This window comes from Mangifera indica, chromosome 4 (genome assembly GCF_011075055.1).
Source record: "Mangifera indica cultivar Alphonso chromosome 4, CATAS_Mindica_2.1, whole genome shotgun sequence".
In the NCBI taxonomy this organism is placed as follows: Eukaryota; Viridiplantae; Streptophyta; class Magnoliopsida; order Sapindales; family Anacardiaceae; genus Mangifera; species Mangifera indica.
The window spans coordinates 20,679,952-20,691,427 of NC_058140.1; the positions used below are offsets into that span (position 1 = coordinate 20,679,952).

The following is an 11,476-nucleotide window of genomic DNA, read 5'->3' on the forward strand; positions in this document are numbered from 1 at the left end:
GCAAAAAACCATTGAGTAGGGAGAGCGCTTGCCGATGGTGGGATTAACGATGTATCGAGGGGAATCGTTGGGAAGAACACTCATTGAAAAGAGAAAATTAAATTTTGGGGTGCAAGTGTAATATTTTAAATTTTGAGAGGGCGGTTGTTATTTATAAAATATGAAAATCTTATAAACCCTAAATGTTAGGGTAAAAAAATAACTTTTAAAATTAAATTAATTTTTTTAAATTGAGTTAGTAGATAAATTGTGAGTTTTTTAAACTAAAATAAAAAATTGAGATAAATTATTCTTTCTTAAATAAAAAATTTAAAATTATGGTTTTATCTTTGACAATAACAATAAAAATTATTAGATGAATAGATGTTTGAGATTTTTAAAATTAATAGATGAAAATTAAAAAAAAAAGAAAATTTTGGATGGGAATAAGTCCTTCAACCTTTATATAATATTTAAAGAAATTACTGTAGAAGTTTATATTGAAATACAATAGTGCCCCTAATCACTAACCCTACTTTTCGAGATAATCACATTATGGGCATATGATTTTGAAATTCAAATTGAATTGATTGGTTTGATCTAGATTCAATAATCAATTTGATCTAACAGTTAGATCACTTTTATATGTTATAGATCATATTCAACCAATGAATATAACTGTTAGACTAAATTTGATTTTAATTAATATTGTTTTTAAATATTATTTTAATAATAAAATTATATATATTTATTTTAAGTATACAAATATATATACATTTATATGTATCATTACATGATTAAATAATTTTAAATTAAAAATAAAATAACTTCTAATCATGTGATGACATATATAACATGGGAATATAATTGCATATTAAAGTGGATATATTTTGTATTGTTGTTAATTTAATATTTAAAAAAAAAATTAATGATCCCGTTGGATTTGACCTAGACTAACCAGTAAAACCGTCTTTGGAATGTAGGTTTTACACTCTGCCATCGCCTGGCTTGCAGGACAAGGTACAATCTTTCCTAGTATAAACCTTCAAGTCTAGATGTAAATGTTCCTTCAACAACCATACCAGATTTTAGGAATTGCATTATCCCTCACCAGAACTGTAACAAATGCTGATGCCTCAGATTGCAACAATGGAGCAGTTATCGAACCTCCATTGGCTTTAACTTCAGGACTACAACAAAGATCATGTTTCAGTGAATTTCTTAGCTGTTTTTGTTTGTAATTCAGTAGAGGTCCCTGTATTATGTAGCTGGAGTTACTCTTGTATCGTAACTCAATGTCATCTCATTGTCAAGCCAATTAAGAGAAATGATTTGCAATTTAAGCATGACAATGAAGTGTTCAAAATACAGCGATAAAATCTTCAACCGTATAACTGTGGTTTCTATAAATGAGAATTCAAGGCCAAAAATTCTGTTGGCAAAATCAGCTTGTCATGCCCAGAAACACAAATAGAATTTTCTCCTTAGAATGTCCAGCAGCGCTTGGTGAAAGATCGGGAAGAAACAATTGAATCAAGGACAGATATACCACAACAAGAACCAATTTGCTCATCCTTTTCTCTCCTGATTCCTCCCTTTAATAGAGAATCTAGTTGAATTTGGCTATCCAAAACAGGAAGGAGAAAAGGAAGCAATCAAGCCAGGAAATCTATCACATGTCTATCAGATGGTGCTCATGATATCCTGGGGGAGACAATGGTGGCACAGCTGCTTCATGAGACTTGGCTTCAATATCCAATACCTTCCGAACAGTTGCCTGGTACTCTTTGCTCCTACCAACCTTTCTCGAGGGATCCAATTCAGGGGCAATCGCTCTTGATGAGTTGCTACTATCAATGGATTCCAAAAACTTTTCCTTTGAAAGAGTTGTCTGGGCGGATTTAATAACAGAGGTGAAGACACCTGACTCCCTTAAACCTTGTATTATGACCTGATATGTACAATAGCAAAGAATATCGATAAGAACAAACAAAACATGGGATCCAGCAGAGTTTTGGATTGTTGGTACTACACAAAAATAAACAATTCTTTTTCTTGCAAAACAAATCCCAAGAGAAGTGTAAAAGGTTCTCTGAATATTTAAAAAAATAGTAACCACAGTGCAGATTTTTTACATTGGCCACTGTATGCTTAATTAATGAATATGACCAATCAATTCACTAATTGCAGTTTTACACCATTCTTTTCACTGTAATTCTGTGAAAGTAAAAGATACTATTGTCATGCTTACCATGGGAGCATATATGCGAGTTAGAATTCCCTTCCTGAGGAGTTTTAACTTCAGGTCCTTGTTATCCCATACAACATGCGCACGGTACCTAAAACAGAAACAGCAAAATCTTGATTGATTCATCGAATAGAATACCCCATAAAAAATTTTCATGGGGCAAAAGATAGACATCTTCATTAATTAGCAGCACTTGTATGCAAAAACTCAAATTGAGACAAAACATCTAGCAATTGGGGAAAAATAAATCTCCCGATTCAAGTATTTACCAATTTAGCATTTCCTCCTCAGTTGCAGTTGAAGCAATTATAAATGCCTGCAAGGGATAGCATTAACTTCAAAAAGTGAATGAGTTAGCAAAAGGAACTAAAATTGAGAACAAACTTAACTACTAATAAACATGGTTATTTAAACCCAGTATTCTGCCATTCCACACAAGCTTAATCTTAGGACTTGGTCAAAAAAAAAAAAAAAGCAGAATAATCAAGAAGCACAAAGGACAACAGTGAACTCACATGTCTATCAAAGTCCAACATAAAGCATCTTTTGACATCCTCCTTTGTAGGCTTGCACCCACACCTATCACGTCTGGATGTCAGGTCAGAAAATTTGGCATATGTATAGTGTAGAACAGCCGCCTCATCCAATTTGATCTCACTGAAAAAGAACAGTATTGCACAATTATTGTCATAAAGAAATCATTTAGAGCAACACTTGTATTTTTGCTACAATTACAATTAAAAAACAGCATAACAATGGCAAAATCAATGGCACATAATAACATTAATGCACAGTTTTAATCCTTTGGATGTGGAGGAAACTAAGAGTAGTAAAATAAGCAACTTGTATTTGCTTAAATTTGAGAATAATATACTGTTGCTTGATACATTTGCAATCTTATTCAATGAATATACACAAATCTCTCTCCCCCAACCATACATACCAACATCTCCGCATGTGTGACATTGTGAAAGCAATCATATGCACATGCATGTATAATGATGTATGCCTTACTAGATTAACATATCAAATTACATACACTGGGGTTTTCATATAATTGTGCCACCTATGTGCACCATTAGGACGAAGATGATCACGGATTCGAGCAATTGATTTTCCATTTCCATAAGTCAAGAAGTAGTTTGGGTTTCCCCGAGTAGCTTCTTTATACATGCCAAAGTATGTATCCTTTGGAAGATGGTCATAGTTCTTCTTGAACAGTGATACCTGTTCACAAAGATACAGGAATAAGAAACATACCAAAAATATTATAAAGTAAGTCAATCATCATAGATAAGCAAATATGATGCTATAAAAATGGATTTTTGCTTTACAATGAAAGTGATCTCCTATAACATTCAGCAGTATCTAAAAATAATTTACCATCACTATTTCATTAAAATATGAGAAATTTCCCTTAATATAATCTCTGTCATTGACTGAATAATGAGCTCAACTTCCACCCGAAAATTTATTAGACTGACCAGTAAATTGGTTGAACACATGTTAAATAACACAAGATAAACAACACATAACCAAGACAAAAGCATGGACACTGAAAAATAAATGAGAAAAACCTCGCTGAAAGGATCAGCAATATCGTCTCGTTCAACACTGCTCTCCTGCAGGAAAAAATATATACCATCATCTATATGCCAAGGCATATCATAGAAAGAACGTGACAATTAATTTGACATTGTAAATTCGTGATTGATATTATCACTAGCAAAACATTTTAATAGCATAAATAATTCCACTCACATAATTTGGAAATACAACCATATCCACATTTCCAGGCACATCAAGAAGCAATTGCCTCAGTGAATACTCACGAGCACCGGCCGGATGTATTAATTCGTCAGTGTCAAGATGAAGTATCCAGTCCATGCCAGCATCCTAATATTTTCATTAAGTAACAGAAAATGTATATCATATTAATATCTATACTCATCTAGCAATTACTAATGACAATGGTTCATAAAGCATACCCTTGCCATAACAATAGCCATTTCCATATTGAGAGATTGCTTCACAAACAACTCAGAATTGCAGGGTTTGTAAAAGTAACTTGACAGCCATGTCTCATTCCAGATACGGCTGATGATCCCAAAAATAAACAGAATTAGTATGTGAAACAAAACATCTCTAAAAGAGGCAAGATAAATCAAGTCCAAAAAGCTCCAAGTAACAAGTTGCTGGAACTAAACAAGGATAAACTGTGAACAGTCTAAACTTGCTTAAAAACAAATATGGGATATAAAGAATCTACAACAGTAAAGATGGCAAAATCAACCAACCTTCTAGCCTGTTGCTCCTCTAACTCTTTTGTTCTGTAAATCACTTTCACCCCCTGAGAAAGAAATGCAAATTTAATAGACCACAAAAATTAGAGAAAAACAAACAGTGTATTGCAAATCAAAGTGGACAGTTCCATTAATTAAAAATGAAGAATACAGAGGAAAACCAAAAAGAAAAAAAAAAAAGAAAACTAAACCAAATTGAGGAAAGGGAATGGTTATTTAAAATAACTCACGGGAATAGATTCTAAAACTTTAGACACATCAGGAGATGCAGCCTTTCCTTCCACAAAAAGGAAAAAGGTTGTCACTCCAATGACCTTGTGATAGAACATCCACGGCAAAATCTGCTCCAAGCCAGCTGATGTACTAGTTGTAATACATATCTGCATAAAGGCATAAACAATCATCCCAATTAAACAAGGTTTCTACGGATAGACGAACTAGTATAGTTCCATTAGCCAGAGTTTATCATAAACAAAAACTAGAAATCTTCATATTAAACCGAAAAAATAGAGCAATTTGAGAGAAGATTACCCTAAGAACCGTATCTGACTTAAGTTGGCAATCAAACTCAAAATCAAAGTTTAGTTGGTGTATAGTAACATACAAAGGGTATCATCATTAACTTCACTATAGGATTTCAATACGGTAGCAAGTTAGCCAAAAGAGCAAATTAAGTTAAGAATATGAGCTCAAATTGGAACTTCAAAAATAAAACTGAATCAACATAGGAACATCCATTCTCAGTAAACTGAAAATGAATGCAAAGAGCAACAAATCAACAGACACTAATTGGTTTATGAATATCATAAAAGCTCAACTTGCTCTTTATTTACTCAGATTTCGGGCTAACTAGGTAATATGTTAGTAATTAAACTTCCCTCTCACATTCCAACAAAGCGCCCATCATCAAAAAGCATATTTGAACTCAGATCAACCCTTGAATTAGGAACTCACAAAAAACACCAATCAAACATTCAATAAGACAACAGAAGCATCAATGAAAAAAATGCAACACGAATCAGATCAATATAGAAAACAATAATTTAACAAAAACTTAAAAACCAACCACCATAAAAAGAAATAAGGAAACTCCAACTTCAAAATCCCACAATCTAACACACTAAAAAAAGCACCTTTGGCTTCAAATCGGCGTTAAAGTCAGGCTTCCAGTCCCTGTAATAAGGAAAAGATGGCGAAGAGCTCCTCAAAAGTTTAGCACAATCGTGGCGCGAGACATGTTGAGCTTTGGGCGACGGAGAAGACTCCATACCGGGGAACACCTCACGGTTTTGGAGGCGGGACCCACGTGGGGCCCAGTGAGAGACGGTCGAAGCAGCTGTTGTTATCGGATCAGGAAGGCCGGCGTCGCCTTTCCATCGGAGAAAGAAAGCCAACAAAGCGAGAGAAAGAGGGAGAAGGGTCAGAAGTAAAAGAAGCCTCGAAGTGAACGAAGATTGCAAAGAAGAAGAGAGTTGAGCAGTGGCACGGTTTTGCTGCATTTTGGAAACTTGAGAGAGACAAAGATCTCTCAAGCACTGACAATACAACAGGGGGTTAAATATTGATGACTTTGTATGAATGTCAACGTCAGTATGTATATATATATATATATATATATGAACGAAGGTCAACTCTGTATGACTTGTGAAAAAATAAAATAATTTAGAATTTTTTTAAAATTTATTAATATCAAAATATTAATTTATTTAATATAATAATTTTAGAATGGGTTAATAGATGATGAGAGTTCTACTGTTTGATGTAATCATTTGAAGTCCAAAGAGATGTGCAACTTAAATAAGAGTTATTAGTTAAAAAGAAAAAATTAAGAAACCAACAACTTTCCTTTTAATAAAATTTAATGCTAATAAATCAGAATTAACATTTTTACCATTTTCATCCTCTAATAAAGCAATATACCGTTTTTGTGTTGATTTTTTTCAAATTTTTTCCATTTACATATTTAATCTTTTCTTATTTTAGACTTATAATATTACTGTATTAATTAGCCATCATCAATGAAAAAATTATAATAAAAATATATAAAAATAAATAAAGGTTGCATTTGTATATGGCATTCAATTCGATTAATAATTAGTATTATTAAAATTTTGTTTTAATATATATTATTAAAATAATATTGTTTTAGTTAATTTAAATTAATTTTTTTAAATTTATAAATTTAATATATTTAAATTGAGATGATAATCAAACTTAAATTAACTCGATTTGAATTTATTATTAATAAAACTCTCGTGATTATATTATTTACAAATAAATAAAAATGTTAAAGAAGGTTGTGTTGACCCACCATATAGGTCAAGCTATTTTTTTTAATACAACCCACTATTATAGTTAATGTGTTAGGTTCATAAGGCATATGAGCTGTATGTATCAGGGCCTTCGGATACAAGCTATTAAAAATATTAACTGACTAAAAATAATTAAATATTATAAAATTATAATTTGATAGGCCAATTACCAACTCTTCAATTTTATTAGGCTGACAACCTGTCAATTGATGAGTTTAACCTTAATCGAACCCTTAGACATGATGGACTGCACCAAAACAGGCACGGCATAACTAACCTACTAGCCTCCCTCCTTCGAGGCGAATTATTGAGTATATGTATTCTAATATAAGCCGGCTCAACGGGTCATATAATTAATTAATCTTCTGGTAATAATAATTTGTATTATTCGGAAAATAGGTAGAAGAGAAACTGATTCCCCTTGTCTGACAAGTTTTCTAATTAGTTTATATAAAATAAAATATCAAAAGCGCTGTTCAACAGCACAGCAGCCAAACAACACCCAATCCCAAGTCATTCTTCTCCCTTCTTCGATAAGGCTAAAACAGAGCAAAGTCTCCGAACCCTAGACGGTCAGAAACTGAAAAGCGTTTGGATTTGGGAGTTCGTCTTCTTCTCCTTCTCGAATAAGTATTTTGAAACATAGTCGATGCTCGGATTCGGAGAGGAAATCGAAAGAGGAAGAGGAAGAAGAAGAGAGGGTCGGTTCATTAAATGCTCTCTCTCTTCTTCAAATATAAAACACTCTTTCTTCAGCTTTTCATGTCTTCTTCAATCAACACTCTTTCTTTCTCTTTTTTGCCTGCTGCATCTGCTCCAGGGTGCTCTCAAACCCTAGCTCGATTTGCTTCCCATAATTTTTCTATACTTGCCGCGTTCTCGCTCTTTGATCGTTGTCGTTTAAAGTCTCAGGTTTCTTGGGTTTACGTTGCATTTAAAACATGACTGATTCTAAGGTAACCTTACTTTTTATTTTTGATTTATGAAATGTATTGAATCTTTCATGCTTGGATTAATTGCAAACTAGTTTTTTTATGAATGAAATGCTCTGAGATGTGTTAAGAATATAATAAAGTAAGCAGTTTTTTAAGCTAAAGGAAGATTTAGGACAAGTTTTAGACTGGAGTTGAACATATTTGAATTGTGAATGAAGTGTTAGTAGGAGTATAGGTTATTAGGCTGGTGTTAGGTTAAAAAAAAAAAATTGTTTTGTGATGGTGAAGGATGCCTGGATTTATGAAGCTCTGGTGTGGTCTAACTATCTTGTTTAAGGGTTTCTTTGATTTGGACGTTGTGTATGTTTATATAGATTTAGTTTAAAGAATTTCTACTCTGTGATTAATCTAGCTTTAATGGGGTTATGTGAAGAATGCTGTTGTTGAATGATCTGGTTGTTGTCCTTTTAAGTGCTGGGCTGTTCACTGAGTGTTTCTTGTATGACAGCAGGTAATAGTGTTTGGGTCATTCACTGAAGATGAAACAAGGTTATGGCAGGTAAAACGATCATCTGCTAAAAAGCCTGTTTCGTCTGGGAGAGCTGAAAAGCCCATGGAAGAAACAGCTTTGCCATTCGGTTCTTTCAATCTGACTGGAAGTTCTTCTGGCAGTTTGAATGGTGAACCAAGTGGACAGTTAGGTATTGCAAATGGGCCAGTCGATCTTCAGCCCTCAACTCCGGTTAGGAAGGATGATAAAGTGAAGATTGCAACCGCACCAAATTATCAGTTTACAGGAGCCTTAGAAGGCATGATAGAAAATGGAAATATTAAGAATTCTACAAATGGCACTGCTCTTAGTAATGGTGTTAAAGAACTGAAAGCAGATGGCATTGATTTAGACTCGTTAAGCCTATCTCAGAGTGAAGGCAATCATTCGTATTCACACCCTAGTTCAAAATTTCATGTCCTTGACTGTATAAGTGTAAAGGATGGGTATCAGAATGGGACTGCATGTGGTTCATCAATATCTGTGTCAAAAAAAGGGGTTTGGAAGACAACTAGTGAGCCTGTTAAAAGTGCTAGAGACTTACTGCCCCGAGGTTTGAGCAATTTGGGAAATCTATGCTTTCTTAACGCAACTCTGCAGGCTCTGCTGTCCTGTTTCCCTTTTGTTCAGCTCATGCTTGAACTTAAAACTCATGACATACCGAAGGTTAGTTCCATATTTGTGTTTAAAATTTTATTTATCTGTATGCTAAAGACGGAAATGCCTTGTGCATGGCTGTTTGTGTTGTACACATCTGTGGTTAATTTTCTTTTGGTCTTCTTCTTTTTCATTATACCTTCTATATACTTAAGGTTATTTAATTTTTTGCATGTTAATTTGTTATATGTTTAGTGTAGTTATGAATTTGTGCACAAATCAGCTAATGACAAAATATATTACATTGCTGATATTGTTTGAAAATAAAATATAGCTAAAGCTTTAGGTTTTTGGGTTGTAATTTGTTAGGTTGGATATCCCACGTTAACTGCATTTTTTGAGTTTATCTCTGAATTCGACACACTCTCTAGTCCAAGGTTGAAGAAGAAAGACATGGCTTATGTTGAAACTGGGAGGCCCTTTAGTCCTGTCATGTTTGAAGCTGTTCTTAAAAGTTTTACTCCAGATGTGTCGAGCAGCATATCCGGCAGACCAAGGTTTGTTTGTTTTCTGGATCAAGTTGATCTTCTCTTCCATTTATCATTAGACATTTCTTTTACTTGGTGACAGTTTAGCTCTGGACTATAAAGTATTGCCTGGTGTGCTTTGTGGATCTAAATCTTATTTATATCTACCTTTTCCGTTAGGGTGATTCTTTTTTCCTCTTGCATCTCCATTGTATCGATCTTCTTCTGTCCTGCTTTTTGTGCCTTTCACTGTAATCATATTCCTTGTATTCTATCCTCAGAATGCAATTATTGTGGTTGGGAAACTGTATAATGGTACATATGAGTTGACTAAATTCTTGAAAATATGGTGAGATGGAACTTGAAAATGGGTTTACCGGCTAATGACTTGGCATCTGTTACATCTAGACATTTCTTGCCATTACCCATAAACTTTATTATGATCATGTGGGTGATTTGGAAGTTGGTTTCTGACATAATTACCATTTTCAGGCAGGAAGACGCACAGGAGTTTCTAAGTTTTATAATGGGTCAAATGCATGATGAATTACTTAAGCTTCAAGGACAGAGTGCTAGCACCAATGGAGCCAAGTCATCTCTTGTCTCTTCATCTGAAGATGATGAATGGGAGACTGTTGGCCCTAAGAACACATCTGCTGTGACAAGAACACAAAGCTTTGTTCGATCAGAGCTTAGTGATATTTTTGGAGGACAATTGAAAAGTGTAGTGAAGGCAAAAGGTTTGCCAATTTCTTTGGGTTTAATAAACAGAGATATGTCCACAATTGGTTTTCACTTTTATAGTGATTTTTTTTTTTTTTTTTTATGACGACTTAAATAGTGATAAAGTTATTGCCTTTGCCAGCAAAAATGAACTCTGTTTCACTTTACTGTTCTTACCAAAATTTTACCCCTCTGCAGTATATATCCAATAGTTCCTTTTTATTTAATTTTTGCGTCTTATCAGGAAATAAAGCTTCTGCTACTGTTCAACCATTTCTCTTGCTCCACCTTGATATTCATCCTGAAGCTGTTTGTACAATTGAGGATGCACTTCGTTTATTTTCAGCACCAGAAAATCTTGAGGGATATCGAACTTCAGCAACTGGGAAGGTTATTTTAGTTTATAATTTTTTTTTGTTTTTCGTGGCACTGTATAGTATGTTGGCTTTCCTTTATCATAGGCCTAAGGACCTCTTATCATGTATATGATTTGTGGTTTGCATTCATACATGTAGCTCATATAAATATTGATTATATTTATTTAGATTTGGTATTACATATCTCTGTCTCCTGACTATTGATGGATCTTGCAATACATGTATTTGTTAATCCCAACTTTCAGGCTGGATTTGTGACTGCCAGAAAATCTGTTAAGATACAGACCCTCTCAAAGATAATGATATTGCACCTTAAGCGATTTAGTTATGGAAGCGAAGGGAGCACCAAGTTGCTTAAACCTGTGCATTTTGCTCTCGAACTGGTCTTGGGTCGAGAACTGCTTGTTACTCCATCTGCTGAGGTAATGCAGCACTTCCATATTGCCTGCCCCTTTTTCTTTTTATTTCTGATTACATTAAAATTATATATAATGAGTACAACTTAGTAGAACTGCCAGTTCCTTTCCCTTGTGCATTCAATTTACAGGGCCGAAAATACGAACTTGTAGCCACCATTACCCACCATGGAAAAGAGCCTTCAAAAGGGCATTACACTGCAGATGCTCGGTATTCTAATGGACAATGGCTACGATTTGATGATGCCTCTGTGACTGCCATTGGGACAGGCAAGTTATTGCATGACCAAGCATATGTCCTCTTCTACAAACAAATATAAAAGGTTGTGGAGGAATTTTGTCATCATGGACGAGAAAAAGAAGTCTTTTCATCAAAATTGGTGTTTATGTTATGAATACTTGTAGCAATTCGCCAGTCACTGATTTGCAGTTTTGTTTTGTATGAATGTAAAATTTTATTCAAGTTATTGCCATCTTAGTATTAACTTCCGCCAGTAGGATCAAAAGTT

At 34.0% G+C, this 11,476-nt stretch overlaps 2 protein-coding genes across 4 annotated transcripts; one reads left to right on the plus strand and one right to left on the minus strand.

Annotated features, from left to right (window-relative positions):
- Positions 1-1,297: 1,297 nt before the first annotated feature.
- LOC123213694 (glycosyltransferase-like KOBITO 1) lies at positions 1,298-6,093 on the minus strand. Its single transcript, XM_044633169.1, has 11 exons — positions 5,664-6,093; positions 4,761-4,910; positions 4,525-4,577; positions 4,216-4,324; positions 3,989-4,123; positions 3,805-3,849; positions 3,267-3,454; positions 2,743-2,884; positions 2,497-2,543; positions 2,231-2,318; positions 1,298-1,930 (listed from the first exon to the last, which is right to left on the minus strand). Exons 1-11 carry the CDS (start codon positions 6,027-6,029, stop codon positions 1,652-1,654), a joined length of 1,602 nt encoding a protein of 533 aa, XP_044489104.1. The 5' UTR covers positions 6,030-6,093; the 3' UTR covers positions 1,298-1,651.
- A 1,192-nt stretch (positions 6,094-7,285) lies between these two features.
- Positions 7,286-11,461, plus strand: LOC123213693 (ubiquitin carboxyl-terminal hydrolase 24-like). 3 transcript variants are annotated; one of them, XM_044633168.1, is made up of 7 exons: positions 7,286-7,798; positions 8,286-8,993; positions 9,294-9,481; positions 9,944-10,191; positions 10,419-10,564; positions 10,797-10,973; positions 11,070-11,461. In XM_044633168.1, exons 1-7 carry the CDS (start codon positions 7,784-7,786, stop codon positions 11,118-11,120), a joined length of 1,533 nt encoding a protein of 510 aa, XP_044489103.1. In that variant the 5' UTR covers positions 7,286-7,783; the 3' UTR covers positions 11,121-11,461. The 3 variants fall into 3 exon arrangements, with proteins under 3 accessions (XP_044489103.1, XP_044489100.1, XP_044489101.1); XM_044633165.1 differs by having other exon boundaries at positions 7,292-7,798; positions 11,099-11,461; XM_044633166.1 differs by having other exon boundaries at positions 7,293-7,798; positions 8,289-8,993; positions 11,099-11,461.
- The last annotated feature ends 15 nt before the right edge of the window (positions 11,462-11,476 follow it).

Coding starts and splice junctions, on each gene's coding strand:
- LOC123213693 (XM_044633165.1), top strand. Junction 9,482..9,943: donor AGCATATCCGGCAGACCAAG/GTTTGTTTGTTT, acceptor TACCATTTTCAG/GCAGGAAGACGCACAGGAGT. Junction 10,565..10,796: donor GAACTTCAGCAACTGGGAAG/GTTATTTTAGTT, acceptor CCCAACTTTCAG/GCTGGATTTGTGACTGCCAG.
- LOC123213694 (XM_044633169.1), bottom strand. CDS start 6,029: ATGCAGCAAAACCGTGCCACTGCTCAACTCTCTTCTTCTTTGCAATCT. Junction 4,911..5,663: donor ACGCCGATTTGAAGCCAAAG/GTGCTTTTTTTA, acceptor GCCTTTATGCAG/ATATGTATTACAACTAGTAC. Junction 3,850..3,988: donor TGGTTGTATTTCCAAATTAT/GTGAGTGGAATT, acceptor TTTTTCCTGCAG/GAGAGCAGTGTTGAACGAGA.